The sequence below is a fragment of the Dreissena polymorpha genome, chromosome 11 (genome assembly GCF_020536995.1).
Source record: "Dreissena polymorpha isolate Duluth1 chromosome 11, UMN_Dpol_1.0, whole genome shotgun sequence".
Lineage (NCBI taxonomy): Eukaryota > Metazoa > Mollusca > Bivalvia > Myida > Dreissenidae > Dreissena > Dreissena polymorpha.
In genome coordinates, this window is record NC_068365.1 from 13,576,871 (window position 1) to 13,596,072 (window position 19,202).

General features: G+C 32.4%; 2 protein-coding genes and 1 long non-coding RNA gene across 10 annotated transcripts in view; 2 read left to right on the forward strand and 1 right to left on the reverse strand.

The window, feature by feature from the left end:
- LOC127849614 (DNA-directed RNA polymerase I subunit RPA1-like) overlaps positions 1 to 19,202 on the reverse strand; it is a 110,272-nt gene that overhangs the window by 83,753 nt on the left and 7,317 nt on the right. The gene's annotated exons all lie outside the window — the stretch shown is intronic.
- LOC127849616 (protein O-mannosyl-transferase TMTC2-like) overlaps positions 229 to 19,202 on the forward strand; it is an 89,589-nt gene continuing 70,615 nt past the window's right edge. The window contains exon 1 of the mRNA XM_052382356.1: positions 229 to 361. Coding sequence (XP_052238316.1) covers positions 276 to 361 — 86 coding nt within the window. The 5' untranslated portion in view covers positions 229 to 275. The remainder of the gene's footprint in view (positions 362 to 19,202) is intronic.
- On the forward strand, positions 4,642 to 6,424 carry LOC127849619 (uncharacterized). The gene is made up of 3 exons (XR_008034953.1): positions 4,642 to 4,788; positions 4,949 to 5,123; positions 5,514 to 6,424. It is a non-coding gene; the product is annotated as an uncharacterized LOC127849619 (long non-coding RNA).

Here is a 19,202-nt window from a genome sequence, read left to right on the forward strand (position 1 = left end):
AATCAATTATTCAACGCTCACCCTACGCTAATTTAAAAAAAGAACAATATCATACAGTTCATGATTGCTTCTATTATTTTCTATACAAAATATGTATTGGTTACTCTCTAGTAAGCCAGATTGAGCGTCTATTTATTGTGTATCGAGGATAATAAAACAATGTAAAATTACTCCGTGGAGTTTTCTCGTACAGGATTCACGTACGTGGTACGTCACGGTCGATGGCTTTCGTCCCATGTCACATTCGCTCAGAACGAAGCCGGTTGTCAGTCAATATGGATGTCCAAATTTGTGTCTCAAGTTTTTTAGCATTAGTGCTTTATATGAACACATTGGATGCAGATTTTGCATACGACGACAGGTAACATTATTATTAGTTTAGCAACAGGTTCAGTTAAATGTAAAGCGTGTAACTAGTAAAGCGGGTATTAGTGTATTTCATACTTGATTGACAATTATTGAACCATAACAAATAACCGACTTACCGAAAGTGTTAATTGTGTTTCGCGGATTGTTGTCAGTTTGTAAAGAATATTTCGTTCAAATGCACACGTCTAATTGTAACCGTTTACACTAAAAGTAAACATGCATTAAAATACAATGACAATATTATAATAAAGTATATTTTTTTATTTTGTCATATACATTTGGATTCTGTATGTACATTTTGGATTGATATTTTAATGATTTTAGTTGTTCAAATGCAGTAACCCATTCAAAGGGTTTTGTTAACCGATATTTTTAATTTGCAATTAGTTTGAAATAATGATGATAACAGTTTTAGTCACCAAGCTTCTGTGTCAAACTTTTTAGATGGTATAATAATTATGACAATAACAATAATTATGTGATTTAACTAATTATAATAAAACTCTTTTATTATAACACTCATTTAAATAAATAAATATAAAACTGCAATATAATAAATTCTATCATTAAATTAATAGTAATAGAGTTTTATTATTAATATATGTGGAATTAGAAATACACTGGCAATTTCAAATTCATTTAAGGACTTGTTATTGTAGTTAAAATGTTTAAGGCTCCCCCCTGAGGGTCATAAAACACAGTGACATACGTTTGCCTGAATCAAATTGAGGTTATCCCTCTGCCTGCGTTTAAAAAAAGGGTACCCCTGTGCTTGAATTTTCAACTCAGGAATACCCCTGTTAAGACATTTCCAATTGTTTGTGTGTATCAAATTGTATTAGTTGTTGAAAAATGTAGAAATTCATAAAGGAGACATAAAATAAAATAAATTTAAACCTATTGCCAACTTTGGGTCAATACAACTGTGCGGCAACATCCTTGGAAAGGCCTGAAAATATACTTGTGTACAATGCTTTTAAAATAATGATCTTCATCAGAGTAAAGTCAGCAACCACTTTAAAATGTCCTTCAATGTAAAAATAACTGCATAATAATGAACTTCCACATTGTAATTTTAACACATGGGTATGGGAGAGAATTTCTTAAATGCTCGTTTTACTGATTGGAGTACAACACATTTCTATTTGAATATGAAAATTAACTTGGTGTAAGAAATGTTTATCTTCATTCATTTGTAAATATGCATAAATAATTTTTGTCTTATAGGATTGATAAAACTTATATATAATGATAATCATTAAATGTTATCTCTGTGCTTTAAATAAATATCAGTAGTATGTCAGTATTGTTTGATCATATTTCCATGCAGATCCACACATTATGTCTTCATAAATGACATAAGGATTAATGTTGTCTATTTGTTGAGTTTTCTGTAGGTAAAGTTAGCATTGACAGAGTAACATACTTTGTCTATCATTGAACTTGAGTAAATCTATGAAATCCATAATCACTTGCGGCATTCATGGGACAAAAAGGAGATTAGTGGTTAAATCCAATTAAAAAGTATTGCATATTGTTGCCAATATTTGAATAATACTTTTGATTGGATCATTGGATAAAAAGCACACATTCTTGAATATATGCCATTCTTCTCAAAAAAGCTTGTTGAATGAGTTTATTAAACATTAAAATGTGTTTTTCCGTGTATTTATTTATAATATTCCAAGGTGTATAATTAGTTATTTTAAATAAATCTCTCAAATTTAGTTTATGTACTTTGTCAGTTTTGCCAGTGTTTTGTTTTGATAAAATGCAGTCTTTGCCGGAGATTGCCTATACAACTGTCCTAACAGGCAAAATGACATTTGGAGCAACTTGCTTTCTGAAATGTCAGTCCAGGCTACTGGTAATAGACCAAATCAAAGTGCTGAAGGCACTGTAGGTGTTCGCTGTTGTTTAAGTTTAGACGCAACTCAGTTTTAAAAATTATGTTATAGCTTTTTATATCGCAAGTTTTGAATGAACACAATCCATTCAAATTTATAAAGAGTGTGTCTTAAAGCACAGGTCCAGATGTGTGTGTTTTTTTTTAAAAATCATTAATAAAAAAATATAATTTAAGCTTCATTTTGGGAAAACAGGGCTTAATGCATATGCATTAATTGTCATCCCAGTACCAGAGGCTCTCTTTAAACAAAAAATATTATTAAATCAGAAATGTCGTCCTTGAATAGCTTGTGCACATTGCACAGGCTAATCAGTGTGCACAGGCTAATCTTATTTGACATGCAACAAGCCCTGTTTTCCCTGAAAGCAGCCAATATGTACAGATTTCAATGATAAACACTAGACTGGCCAATGTCGTCTTACAAGCTGTTAAACACTATTAGTCATATAAACACACTGCAGTGTACCAGTGGTGAACTATAAACAGGCAGATGTGGTGGTTATCGTTCCTAGCAGACGCTCCTAGCATTTGTCGTCTGCAACAGGCAGTGGTTGTCTTTCCATAGCGTAGTTACCCTTGTCAAAAAAATAACCCACTTTCATACCAAAACACACTTAAACCAACATAAAACTGTGTTTTTTCTGAGTTTTTCTCAGCGGAAGTTGGTTTTTGCTATTAAAAGCGAGTTTTATGTGCACTAAACTGTGCTAAACTGAGTTTAAAGTTGGTTATTTTAAGAAGATGTGTGTTTAAGCGAGTTTTTTTCTGTAAGGAGTCAGTTTTTTGTGTGTCAAAAGTGAGCCTTTTTATTTATGAGTTGGTTTATGTGTGTTTAAGTGTGTCTTTTTGTTTTATAAGCGAGTCTTTTACAACAGAAGTTGATCCTTTTTAAACAGAAGTGGGATTAAGCGAGTTAAAATTGGTCTTTTTGTAAATAATTTGAGAGCTGAAACCAGGCTGAAAGACTCACTTTAACACACTTTTCAATAAGTTGGTCTTTTGTTTATAAATAATACTCATCAATAAAACAATAATTCTTCAAATAGGTCTTTGTTTCATGTTTATAGCCATATATAATACAAGTCAATTGTAAAGGGGCTTTTTTACAGCTTGTTTGCCATTGTCCCTATTGTAAATGTGTGTGCTCCCCATAATTTTTTAGTGAATATTGGATGAAAATGGCTCTTTCAGAACATCACAGGTTCACAGATGGACAACAAGTATCACTGCCAAAAACTATAAAAATGATAAAACTTAGTTTTATACCTGAAAATGGAAGAGTTTGTGTTTCGCTTTGATTTTTTTCTTTATATTTGTTTTTATTATAAACAATATCTTATGATTCTTTTATGTCTTAAAATTATTTTATTTTTTTAAATTTTAAAACAATCTTATATGATTGTTTATATTTGTTTAAAACTGTATTTACTTGTTAAATCTGCATATTTAAATAATTATGGTATTGGAAACATTATTTTGGAAATAATCTATTAATTTGTGTACATAAGTTATGCAAGATTTTGATATTTTCATATGATACCATTATATCCATTTTCTTAATTTGCAATAAAATAATAAGATGCCAAACATGACCTGTGTTACATAAACAGTCAACAAAATAACAAGACAATACCCAAAAACACCCCCTTTCACACCACTAACAATAAACAGATAACAATCTGTCAGGCATTCAGAGCTAAACAGGGTACTGATTATCAGGGGCAGATAAGGCTACTGATAGGGTTTGCCCAGACATAAGGCTGGAATGAGGTATAAGACTTTTGATTGGTTCAATTTTTTGCACAGGAAATTATTTGAATACAACAACTTTTGAAAAACAAGCTGGTTTCAGCAATTGAATTGAGCTAAATTAAATTAACATTAAGACTTATAATTGTTGTGTAAAATGTATTGAAATACTGTCAGCATGAAGTATTGTGTGATGAAAACAATGTGTATTTTACTACAATTTGGAAATCATGCAACAATAAGTTTGTTGGAAAAGAAGTTCAACTTTTTTTTTTGGAATACTGAAGAACAGTTTTAACAGGTTTGTATTGTCATTTCTTCATCCTTTTTTTTATTTAGTTTACTGAATTAATTATGATCATTATTATATTTATGTATTGTCACTGGGAAATGTAAATTGATAAGTTAATGTATTGCAACTTAAAGGAAAAACAACACAATTTGAAGCAAAAATAGATGCACATACACATGACAAAGTGTAAATGTTGTGTACAGTGAATTATTGTGGTTGTGTTTATGATTATTGTCATCTTTATTGTTATTTATAGATATTTCTGGTTATTACTGAACAGATTTCTTTCCCTCATATTTTAATTTTGAAGGTTAAACTCTTGCCCTTAGAGCAAAAGGGGTAATCATACTACCTGATGTATGGACTTTTACACCAGGCTTTTATCCTGCACGAGCTGGCCAACTTGAGGGGAACAGAAGTGGGCAAACCTTGCCCTGTCCTTGAACAAGAAAGCTGGATTTGTTGAGAGGTAAAACTATACAGGTTATTGCATTTTAAAAGCGTCACAATTCTGATCAATGTGAAAAATATTTTTAGAGTTTGAAATGTGATGAAAGTTAATTACAAGCTTTGGAAAATTACCAATTGTAAATATTTTGTCAAAACTCCTTTTCTTTTTTTGGTTTCAGAGTATCATTTAAGCTGAAATCCAGCATGAAACCAGGGAGGTGATGGCCACTGCACAGGCCATGTGCCGACTTTTCACTTTCCACCAGCTTGTGACTTGCACCATGAAGGGAGCAACAACTACAACTGGGTCACCAAGACCAAGCCTCCCCGCTGCTGAGAGAAATGCAATCATTGGTATTTTTTCTTCATCATAAAAGTTTGAAGTACCAGTTATCCATATAGAAATTCAATACACATTCTACAAATATTTTTCAGATCACTTACTGTTTACAGTCCCATAAATGATCATTATATTACATCATTTGTGAAAAGGGGGAGTTTTTATAATCCAAGTGACAGTTAACAATATTTTTTTTTTTTATTCATGAAGACAGGGATTGAAAAACTTTGTCCGTGTCTCTAGTCACTTTCTCCAGTACAATCAGTAATAAACTCATTTGTGTTGACTTCCTTAATATGCAAATATTTAACCTCTTTTTCTGGCTAGAGTATTTTCTATTTAAGAACAGATTTTGTTGTTTTTTTGCATGTTTTTACAATGAATAGTCTATTATATTTTTTCAGATGTCATAGCCAAAACCTTTGACAAGCCTCTGGTGGATGTTGAAGAAAAGATGAGAGGTTGTTTAAGGCATCTGCGGCTGATGCACAAGTAGACTGTAGATTGAAGTCTTTGTAAATAAAATGTGCTGTTAAAATGATTATTTAACCATTGTTTTCACTTTGTTATATAGATTTGCACCTGTTTCAACAACATTAACTTATTTTTATGCTCCCGGTAGGTTCTCATATAGCAGTTGAACTGTCCGTCTGTCTGTCTATCTGTCCGAAAACTTTAGCATTGGTCATAACTTTTGCAATATTGAAGAAAGCAACTTGATATTTAGCATGCATGTGTATCTCATTGAGCTGCACATTTTGAGTGGTGCAAGGTCAAGGTCATCCTTCAAGGTCAGAGGTCAAAATCCAATGGAAGTAATAAGCAAAGAGAGATAATTTCTATACCTGCCAAATGATAAATAGAAATTTTATTTAAAAGCGGCGCAGTAGGGGGCATTGTGTTTCTGACAAACACATCTCTTGTTTGTATTTATTCCATACAATCTTACTTTTTTCAGTTCTTTCTTTGTGTTCAATGTTATGTTATAACACTATTATATTTTATTATAACAATGCCATGTCTGTCAAAATAGTTTTATCATGCTGTGTATATGGATATATATGTAAAGTTTTATGTTTTGTCGTTTAAAAAAGTAATTAGAATTTAATTTATGATATTTTTGTTCTTATCATAAAAAAGTTTTTCAGTTTTCAAGTGGGTGAAAAGTGGGTTTTTACTGAGCATTTAACAGGTTTAAAAGCTAGTTTTAACTGCGTTTAATCTGTGAAAAGCACACATTTAGCTCATTTAATGCTCAAATAAAACCCCACTTTAAACTCGCTTTAGAACAGGAAAAACCGGCTTGATGTGTAGAAGCGGGTGTTAAAGCCAACATAAAGAAGGAAAACACACTAACTTTTAACCAACTTAAGTTGGTAAAACTCGGTTTTAAAGCGTGTTTTAACTGCGTTTAATCGGAGTTAAGCACACATTTAGCTCACTTAACACTCAAACAAAAACCCACTTTTAACTCGCTTAAGAACAGGAAAAAACGACTTGATATCAAGAAGCGGGTTTAAAAGCCAACATAAAGAAGGAAAACACACTCACTTTAACCAACTTAAGTTGGTATAAGACGGTTTAAAGTAAGTTTAAACTGCGCTTAATCTGTGAAAAACACACATTTAGCTCACTTAACGCTCAAACAAAAACCCACTTTTAACTCGCTTAAGAACAGGAAAAACTGACTTGATGTGTAGAAGCGGGTTTAAAAGCCAACAAAGAGAAGGAAAACACACTCACTTTTAACCCACTTAAGTTGGTTTAAGTTAGTTTTAGTTGGTTTAAGTTGTTATAAGAAGGTATAAGTGGGTTGGTTTATGTGAGTGAAATCCAGGTTTTACCTACAAAAAACCAAGTCGGTAAGCAAAAAGTGTGTTTAAAAGACACGCTTTAACCCAGTGCCAATACCGCAGGGTTTAACACGGTTTAAACACGGATTAAAACAGGGTTTTGCCCACTTTTTTGACAAGGGTAAGCAGTTAAGCGCATACTGAATTGCAAAACTTGCTCTGTAACATTAGTGAGAGCTAACGCTCACACTAAAAATTAACCAGAACATTTTTTTCGGTCCTTTTTTTCGGACCAAGAACTAAAACAATTCCTGTTTAGATTAAACATTTTTTTTAAAATTAAAGGTTCTTTATAATGCACAGTGGCTCAGGTTTTAATAAATATAAGCATGTCTTTAACAGCTATGGGAATCTTAAGACTTTCAAAAATATTGCAGCACATTTGATATTTAAGTGTTATGTTTTGCTTTCAGTTTTTATGAACAGTGCTTTGTAAATAAAAACACTAAGTAGATGGAATTTGAAACCAGTGTCAACAATTTGTATTTGTTTTCATTTCCATGTTTTTAGTGTGGACCAGCAAAGTCAATCTATTGAACGTAATTAGACAGGTGTAGAGTGTGTAGTAGTAGAGAAGCGTTTGGTCACGCTTTAAAGAATATCATTTAATGTTTATTATTTTTATAGACCACAGACTAGTTTTAATATTTAATGTCTTCTCAGTCGAATAATGTATTTCCAAAGTTATTGAGAGATTGAATGTGTGTCAAATAATGTATTTGGGAATTTATTGAGTGTTACTTTGATCTAAGTCATATAGAAATACATTTAAATAAATATATATGGTTATAAAATATGTTAATTTATATTATATAAATGTATAATATTTATTAATCAATATCAGGTTATCTAAAAACTGTAAATGTTAAATTGCATATGCCTAATTTATTTTAAGAGTTTACATAGTACATTTTACTTATATATGATTATGTTTAAAACAATGCAAAATCACAATATGATTGGGGTACCAACATTACTAGTACATCGCAAATATGACTGTGCCCGAGTGTGGTACCTTAATTACTAATATATATCACAAATATGACTGGGGAACTGTAATACCAGTTCATCATAATATGATTAGGGTATCGTACATGTAATTACTATTCTATCACAAATATGAATGGTACAACATGATGAATATATCAAAATATGATTGGGATACAGTAATTTTAAGTTTATCACAAATATAAATGGTACCAAATTACAAATATATCAGAATTACAAAATATAATTGGGATACCAAAATTACGAATATATCACAATATGATTGGCGTTCCGTAATCATTACAGGTACATTTTCTTCAACATGATACCTAGAGGTGGTAAGTTGTGAACTGATCATGAGCTTTTCATGAACAATTCATGAACAGTTTTTGAATTCAAAGCAGGAGAAGCCCCTGAAGTTACGAAACTTCATTTACTTAAAGAAGACATATAAATAAAGTTAAGTTACCAAGGTGTTAGTTATTCAAGCCATGAATGTGAAAATCAATTTTTATATTAATCCATTTTTAATGATATTTATATGTTATATTTAAGAAACGTTTAGGATGCTTTTCCGTATAAATTAGCTCAATTTATTTTTTGGAATTTTGCAATTTCCTGGATACCCAAACATGGGTCTCTTAACAAATTTGTTGCAGCTCCTTGAAGTTGAGAAGTAGCAAAACAAACCCTTGCAAATGATAGGCCTATTAGTTTCAAAGGGAGAACTTTTGCATGATTCTTGTTGGGGTGGGCTAGCACACAATTTATCTCCTGGGCAAATTGATGTTTGCATTACTTTGAAGACAGTGAAGTTTATCTTGAAATTGTGCATTAGCTCTCTTGTCTAATGTTCTTGTATTAATTTGTTTTGTTTACCGAGGATTTTACTTTGGAAACATACTATTGATTTGGGATTTATGTCTCCTCTACATAATCTCTAGTGCATGTTAGAATGGCATCGTTGTGGAAAATGTGGGTAATTCGTGTAATCCCTTGATACGAGGAGGGAAAGTTATTGCAGCTATATAGCTTGTTTTATGGTGATGACTTTTGACTAACTTTAAATTAAAGTATATAACGTATGTATAGAATAAATTAAAAAACTTCCATTACTAAAAACTATTAGGCTAAAAGTTAATAGGTGAAAAGGTTTTATTTTGTGAACAAGGGCCTACTGATGATGATGATTGGTTAAAAATGTTGTTAGCCAATTTTCAATCTGACTGAAAACATCAAACAGAAAAAGGTATTAAAAAACATTGATTATTCCTTTCATTCTTCTTTTTAAATACTGCAGAGAAATTCATTACGTGCAAGCTTTATAACAATTACCATTGGCTTGGAGGTTACAGGTACAATACTGGTATATAGAAAAAAACATGAAAAACGTATAACAGGTTTTAATGACTTTTTTAATTGCCCATATTTGCTGAATGTACGCGATCCTTAAATGGTGTTTCAGGTAAATTAACTAATAGCCATTCGTGCAAAATTAAATGGATGTGAACTATGCATTTAACTCTTTTTTTTAAATGTTTTAATGGTACAGAAAAAAATAATTTGTAAGCTACAAAGTTTTAAACAAAATATAAAGGCATTATTTTTATTGAGGAATTATTATGGTATATCATGATTCAAGTCCTTACCATACTCATGATACAAATATACATCTATGTTATCATTCATAATATATCACTCATTTGATGAATTTTAATTTATTACCAGTATCAGAAAAACAGAACAGTTACATTCTAATACATAATAGTTGTTGCACTATAAAGGTTTCAGCTTACACCATGTGGAAGCATTTAACTCCCTAACATCAAAGGAACTTTAATTACACAGCAGTCATTGCATCAATTAGTGGCCTAATAATAGGGTCATGAGACCTCATATTCAGATTGTATGTAATAAATGCACAAAAATGGCGCCAATTGTGGAAAATTGAAAGGCATCAAGACATGAATAGGGTTTTCAAAGCACTCCATATCAATTCAGTATTGAATCTGTCTGCCACATACAGGAATGATATGCCCAATACATTCAAGTGCTTTTAAGATCATGTTTTGAAATTTCATAAACTCTTTGGGTTACAATTGTTGTAGTAAAAGTCTGTCTTCACCACAGTTATTAATATCATTTTATTAGGAATAATATACATACACATGCTTCCCAAACATTCTTCTTAATTTTTTTTATTTGATTCCAAGGGCTTACAGAGCAAACTGCGTGTTCAAAGATTTGCTCAAGTGAACATGTACAATATATTGCAGCTCAGACAATCTCCCACTTTAATTTGTTTTGAAATAAAAAGTAACGGTAAATTGTTATTAAAATAGTTAAACTACAGATAAAACATATGAAAATCCCTGCATTTGATTTGAAATGCAATTTGAAAGTTACCATTGTGCTCTCATCCGTAAAAATCTTTTTCAGTGTTAAATTTTGATTGACCAAAAGTGATATTAATGTTTTCTGTTTAACCCATTAACCTAGCGTCTAGAAAAAAGACCTTGGCAAACAGCGTAGACCCAGATGAGACGCCGCATGGTGTGGCGTCTCATCAGGGTGACAGGGTCTGCACGTTTTGCTTAAAGGAATCTCCATAAGAAATATTCTAAATATAGAAATAAATATACTAGACATCCCTAATTTTGGAAATTAATTGATCCAATTTAGAAGGATGGGAGAGTCCACTAGGCATAAATGGGTTAATAATGGCCATAATGCTTTCTGCTCATGTACCTGTGTGATGCTGTTGTATAATTTACAATTGCTTCTCATTGATTATAATCAAGGGTTGTCATTGTCAAACTGTTGTATCTGTATACCAATTTGCTCCAGCAGTTAAAATGTTTTTAAATAGTGCAACAGCTCAGTCCCAAAGCATTTGCAACTGAAAAACAATGGGATGTCCCTATTTTGTTGAATTAACTTTTAAGGCATGAAGGAGTATTTTTCCTGGTAAATCACTCCATAAAGTGTAACTCTATAAAATGCCTGGTAAATAACAACAATTTGTAGTAAATCACAGGACAAGTTACAATGGTCTGTGCATTTTACTGAAATAAAAAAATTAAGTTGTAATTGGTTTAAAGGGGCCTTTTCACAGTTTTTGGCATGTTTTGAAATAAGTCATTTAATGCTTTATATTGATAAATGTAAACACTGGATCTTAAAAGCTCCAGTAAAAAATCAAGAATAAAATTTAAAATAGGAAAAAAAAAGTAGCCGCATCTGGACTCGAACCAGTGATCGACCCCCGGAGTCCTGAAGTAACCTGGAGTAAAGACGCAATAGCCCGCTCGGCTATTCTGCCAAGCATACTTGGTTAATGTATTTTATGCATTATATGAGCAATCTTCGTAGTTTCACAAAATTTAATGACAACAACAGAATTCTCCAAATTATTCAATCGTTTCGCGTTGCAACGCTTTATAATTTTTAGGTTTTTAAATCGTCAAAAGATGCATATATTGGCTATATTAGACAATGGTAAATGTTCAGTAATACTGTTTCCTCACAAATATCATAACTAAAACGAAAATTTGCGAATCTGAAACAACTTTTTTCAATTTTGTCATTTTACCAAACTGTGAAAAGATCCCTTTAAGATGTTACAAATCAAAAAGGTAGCAGAAAGCTGTTTAGCAGTTATTTTTATCCCCACGTTTTTCTGAGAAAAAGTGGGGATATTGTATTGATGTGCGTCTGTCCGTCCGTCCGTCCTGGCCACCTGCTCCTCCTACACTATTAGCACTAGAACCTTGAAACTTACATACATGGTAGCTATGAGCATATGTGCGACGCTGAAAGTGACGGAATTTTGATCTGACCCCTGGGTCAAAAGTTATCGGGTTGGGGCGGGGCCGGGTCAGAGATTTTCACTCATTTTTTTATGTTATTTTACTTTAACTTCTTCATTTCTGCACCGATTCACTTCAAATTGATACTGAGCCTCTCTTATGACAATAAGGTCAATCTAAACTATGCATGGCCCCATTACCAACCCTGGGGTGCCCTGGCCACATAGGCCACGCCCACCCAAAATTGCCTTTAACTATAATATCTTCATTTCTACACCGATTCACTTCAAATTGATACTGAACCTCTTTTATGACAATACGGTCAATCTCAGCTATGCATGTCCCCATTACCAACCCTAGGGCACTCCGCCCACATAGGCCACGCCCACCCAAAATTGCCTTTTACTATAATTTCTTCATTTCTACACGGATTCACTTCAAATTGATACTGAACCTCTCTTATGACAATACGGTCAATCACAGCTATGCATGGCCCCATTACCAACCCTGGAGCGCCCCGCCCACATAGGCCGCGCCCAAATAGGCCACGCCCACCCAAAATTGCCTTTTACTATAATTTCTTCATTTTTACACAGATTCACTTTAAATTGATACTGAACCTCTCTTATGACAAAACAGTAAATATCAACTTTGCATGGCCCCATTACCAACCCTTGGGCCCCCCGCCCACATAGGCCACGCCCACCCAAAATTGCCTTTTACTATAATTTCTTCATATCTACTCCGATTCACTTCAAATTGATACTGAACCTCTTTTATGACAATATGGTCAATCTCAACTATGCATGGCGCCATTACCAACCCTGGGGCGCCCCGCCCACATAGGCCACGCCCACCCAAAATTGCCTTTTACTATAATTTCTTCATTTCTACACCGATTCACTTCAAATTGATACTGAACCTCTTTTATGACAATACGGTCAATCTCAGCTATGCATGGCCCCATTACCAACCCTAGGGCACTCCGCCCACATAGGCCACGCCCACCCAAAATTGCCTTTTACTATAATTTCTTCATTTCTACACGGATTCACTTCAAATTGATACTGAACCTCTCTTATGACAATACGGTCAATCACAGCTATGCATGGCCCCATTACCAACCCTGGAGCGCCCCGCCCACATAGGCCGCGCCCAAATAGGCCACACCCACCCAAAATTGCCTTTTACTATAATTTCTTCATTTCTACACCGATTCACTTCTAATTGATACTGAACTTCTCTTATGACAATACGGTCAATCTCAACTATGCATGGACCCATTGCCAACCATGGGGCGCCCCTGGGTCAAACATGCGGCGTGGGGATACGTGTCGGCCTCTGCCGCGCCATTTCTAGTTAACAATTTAGTTTTGTCTTTAAAATAAATCATAGCCATAAGTATTGTTATTTTATGAGTTTCGGTATATTTCTTCAGCAGCCTGTTGTTTTTTATATAATGTTTCAAAAATATTTTAGGCTACTGTCGCGGTTAAAATAGCTTTGCAACAATTATTATAACATCACAACCTTATTCTGTGAAAAAAAATGTGTTGTCTGACAACATAATTGATGAGGTTGCACTGTCACTGTTTTCAATCATAATGTACTGTAAGTGCATAATTTATGATTTATGGAAAAAAGGTAAATATAATTGTGTGAAATATATCATAAACTCTTGCATGAATGATCGCAATGATGATGATGGACCTGTCTCAATGCAATTTATCACTGTGAACCATTACCTGTTCTAATGTTACTTTACCTTGAGATTTAATTCAAGTATAATTAACTTTTTCGTTCCACACGAAAGCTTGAAAAATATACTGTGTTACAATCTATCTGAATTTAGATGTTTAGCTTTGAACCACAAAATTTAAATCTAATGTTACATGTTTTTCATTTTTATATGTTTAAGTGAGAGCAAAAATAGTAAATATTCACATAATATATTCATTATTGTATGCTTTATAAATTTCAAAATGCTTTGAAAATAATTGTAATGAAAGTCAGATTCTGACTTTTTAAATGGTGAATAAATTGTAGTCTTAAATTTAATTTTAAGTGACGAGCTCTTTTTTTTCTTATGAGTTGACATTTAAGGAGAAAAGGTTGTGTTCATAATGGAGTCATTTATTAGGCTGTTTATGCATATTGTATCCATTGTAATATTTTTCAGACATTGTAAGTTATTACTGGAGTCATTTTAAGCCCTTAAGCTAATTTTGAGTGGCATGCTATTATTTTAGAACTCATCCATAAAACATCACTTAGGCTGAAATTCGGAGTAAAATGTGAGATAAGGCATGTGAATACTTTTGCATAGTATTTTTATCCCCCCCCCCCCCCCGGATCGAAAGATTGGGGGTATATTGTTTTTGGCCTGTCTGTCTGTCATTGTGTCAGTCAGTCAGTCATTGTATGTGTGTGTCACAAAACTTTAACCTTGATTAAACTTTTATAACTTTTGCAATATTGAAGATAGCAACTTCATATTTGGCATGCATGTGTATCTCATTGAGCTGCACATTTTGAGTGGTGAAAAATAAAGGTCAAGGTCATCCTTCAAGGTCAAAGGTCAAATATCATTATTTTTTCCTACCTAAAACTTTAACCTTCGTTAAAGTTTGGTCATAACTTTTTTAATATTGAAGATAGCAACTTGATATTTGGCATGCAACATGTATCTCGTGGAGCTGCACATTTTGAGTGGCTAAAGGTCAAGGTCATCGTTCAAGGTCAAATTTATGGCTTCAAAGCGGCGCAATAGGGGGCATTGTGTTTCAGACAAATAGTCATCTCTTGTTTTATTAAAAGATTCATTGTAATACATGTCCACTGAACCACCTTTCTAATTGGCTTCCAGATAAAGTGTAAAATAAAATGAATAAAAGCAAAACCTAAGCTGCTAACAATACATATATATAATCAAAACTTGTAACCAATTGTTTAATGTAATTTTGATAAAAACGTATCAAAGTCACCAAGATCTATTCCTGTATTTTGCAAACTCTTGAACTCAAAAGTCACAAAATACACATACATACGTAATCATATTCTCACATGTCTAAAGGATTTATGCATTAGCTGGAGTTGCATCTGGCATTGATCTCTTATTCTTATATGAAGTGATTGCTTTTTTACCAGTACAGGCCGTGCAGAAATTTGACTGGCTTCAAGCATTTCTTAATTCTAATTTGGGTCATGTGGGGTCAAAAACTTGATCATCATGTTACTAACACTCTATCTGAAATGTAATATTTTGAAGTTTTTATGAAGATTGTTTCTGTTCCAAATGCACAATTACATAATTAAAGTTGTTGCAAATGTGCGCACAAAACAAACACTCACCAGGAATAAAAAATGACTTAACTGTTACCGATCAGTGGTTCTGGTAAATCTTACATAGAATGATTTGCAGCAATCGATATTGGTATGCAACAAATGTATATGGCTAAAATATCATATAATTTCAGTTTTGAGAAAATAAAAATTTCAAGTTATCATCAAGTAAAGTTTTTGAGTGTATAATTATGAATATTGTAGTTGTTATAAATGTTCACACAGTGACAGCTGGAGTATTAATTGTGTGCATAATGGAGTTGTTGTTATTGTAAGACCTGATGTGTGTCTTAAGGAAATGCTAAATAATATACGGAGATGCACTGACTTGTAATGTCTCAAGAACAATTTTGAATGACAGCTGTAATTTTTCTTGTGACAATACATGAAGTTGTATGTGTGCTATAACAAAATCTGTTTCCAGTAATGCAAAAATTATGCATTTCAAATTTTGAATTGTAATTATAATAATATATACTAACATAGTTTATCCAAAAAAAAGATACAACTTCAATTAAAAACAGAAGAATGTGCTATATTTAAAACTGTGTGACTATTGAACATTTTACAACTTGTTTACTGTTTTTGTTACATTTCTGATCATGCTTCAAAATCATGCATTCAGAGATAATATTAGAACTTATAAGCTGGATAACTAGTTTATAAAGATGCACTATTGAGCCTTCAAAATCATTTTAAATTACAAGCTATCATGGCAGATAGGCGGAAGCATTGTATAATGCTAGGCACATTTCGTGCCCAATAATGGCTGAATAATTTATGGACATCAAGCAGGGAGGCGGCTAGATAAGGATGTGAGAAATGAGGAGAGATTAAAGCCTTACTGACGGGTCTCAGTGATCACCGCTTAGCAAATATGGCAGTTGATAATTATAAGATTGCCTTTGAAAGAGATGGTTATTTAATGTCCCGTTTTAAATGCATTTCAGACTTAGCTGTGTGCATGAAAATCAGCAGTTTATAAGCATATAAATTACGTTATTATATTTTTTGTAATGATACATATCAAGATTATTTGGGTTTGTGAATTTATGTGGCTAGCTTTATCATTTAATCTATGTGAAAATTTTATTAAACTGATATAAAAAAAAAATCTGTATCATAATTATGTACTTTTAATATGTGCAAAATGAGACATTTTGATCCCAGATATCATGAATTTATGTTTCAATTTTATTGCTTGTTACCCACAAAATTCACATTTTAATACAGCATCTTAAATGTAATCTTTATTTGTATTCCAAAAAAAAATCAACAAAAACTTTAATCCAACTCTATAGTTAAGTATATGAAACTTAAATAACTTGGGTATGCTGTTGTTTTAATGTACTTAATGTGCAAATTATTTCAAATTTATTTTACAACAACTACAATTTACCAACCATTGAGGTAATATATGTTTTTGTTGCGCCTTTTTCCTATTGTACATATTTAACAAAACACATTTGTATCAACAGAAACTTTTTGATATATGCACAAGGTCATTATACTTAACACATGGTATACAATAACTTTGTATAATCATAAGAAATCCATTTTTTTGGCAGATGATATATTTATATGATTAGTCTCTTGTCAATATGCCCATTTAAAGGGTTCATTTTAAATAAAAACGTTGAAAGAGTGTCAATGTCTCATTTAAAGTCTTAAATTTAATAAGCGACTCCGATTATATGTATTTATTTCAAAGAATTTTTTAGTTGCCATGTCTGCTATTTTAATTAAGGTCTTGAATGCTGCATGTGAACAGTAATAAAGTATCCTTATTTATAAAGATTATAGCTGAGAGATTGCATTGCAGTTTTGCAGAAACCTTTCTAAAACTAATAAAATTTGATAACACATTTATTTTGCTAAAAAAATGTGAAATAAATTTGGTATTTTTTCCCATTGATGATCATTCTATAATGATAAATTTCATTTTTTTATAATTACTGTTTTTTCAATCTGCAACACACCTTAATGTATTATGGTAATACATCAAAATATTGCACAATTTTGCATTAAAGGCATGATTTCAAGTACTTTTTTTAAGTGCTTGCAGAGTTGCCATCTGGGTATATTATAATGAGAATATTTTACCCATTTAAAAAATATTAATGGTGCCTATTATTTATTTAGTAAATATGTGTTTGATATTTTGTTTGGTTATGTGAGTCGACTGGCAGTTGATGGCCATAAGAGTTAGACTGTAAGTTGATGGCCATATAGTGAGACTGTCAGTTGATGGCCATAGATGGCCATAGAAAAAGGACTGTCAGTTGATGGCCATAGAAAAAGACTGTCAATCGATGGCCAGGCTATTAAATACTGTTTATTATTGCCAAACATTATTTTTCATGTTTCAACAGTTGACAAAATAGTCATTTGAAAACTTCAAATTTCAATATTCTCCTACATACTATTACTTATACTTTTAATCAAATAAATCATTTAAAAGAGATGCGTGTCTATATAAGCAGTTTTCTATACCCGTTTTCTTCAATTTGTTTGTAACATGTTAACAATGTATTGTCCTCTATTTTCAGCAGTAATAAAGTTGCTTTTGCAAGAATTTTTCTTTTAATAACTAATGGAAAATGTCTTCACTATTTCATTCTTATTAGCTTTAAGCTCATTAATCAAGCTAGACTCCAATTTTTGGGAGAAGTCACTTCTCCCTAAGCTCTGGAGAGGGAGAAGTGAGGCAGTTTTAGGGAGAAGTGGATCTTTTGTGATCACCAATGGACCATTGTGAACCATGACCCAGAGGTTTCACTGGCCAAAAAAAAGTTGTCACCATTTTTTCGTGGCACGAAAACTGTCGGTTATTCCAACCTTATTAATAAGAACAATCATTTAAAGAAACCTTACTACATTAATGTCATTGACTGTATTATCACTTTAAAAGAATGTTAATACATAAAAAACAATAAGTACCTTCATAAGTCTTAATAAGCTTTATTTGTATATAATAACATTTTTTCAACTTGATAAACAACACAGATAACCAAATAATATAATAATGTTAACATCAAATTGTAACAGTATGCTGCATAAATGTTTCAAAATTAATTATTTAAACATATATATCACACCAATGTACATCATTTGAAAGGGAAAAGAAATATAAAACATCAGAAATAAAGCATCTCACTTCAAATTGTTTAACAGTTACATTTGATCATTTGGACATAATATACATCAGCTTTGACAGCTTCTGTTGTTAAAACGTTTTCTGTTAGTGGTGGATGATTTCTAGGTTCAATTAAATGAATGTTTTTCACACATATTTCCTGACAGAAAGGCCCAGATAATTGCCACCATACATTCTAGTTGCCTGAAATAACATAAACCATAGTTTTACAAACTATCAACAACAAACCAACACATACCGTAATTACTCTTTGTTTTTTGGACACTCTAAGTTTTCACACCCCGTTTTTTAGCAAAAATAATTATTTTTCGTGACTCTTAATTTTCGGACACACGAGTTTCGTCCATAATTAATGTCTCTAAGTTTTCGGACAGTATATTTTTACAGCGCTATTTTACCAAATTTCGGTCCTGTTTTCGATATCTAATGACACTTCGATCATGGGGTTTTACAACCAGATTAACATCATAAAACATGACAGGTGCATGCCTGAGGGCAACGGACCTTTACATTTGCGTTATTGGGTAAATAACCTTGTAAACCGGTATGAATCAATGGTTTCGCCCGATAGCATAAGCGTTATGACAATTACCAGGGGTAGTGCCAATTAACATGAGTGAATCCACATGAGTTAATCCTTTGTCTGTGGTTAAACCACGTGACCTATGTATCGGTCAGCTTAGAAATTAGTGACGTCACAGCAGAACTGTGCTATTATCTACCGCAATGGTACTTCCCCTTCTCAGTAAAATAACTGTGACAAATACTAAACGCTTCAAAGTGTGATGCTCCCTATTGCAAGTGTTACGAACAATGGAACGTGAAAGACAACAACTATCAGAAATGAGCAAACAAAGAATTCATTGTTTGCTTTTTTTGCGTTAATTACAGGTTCATACTAGCGAGTATCGGTACATCACATGCTCATCATTGAATTCGTTGGTC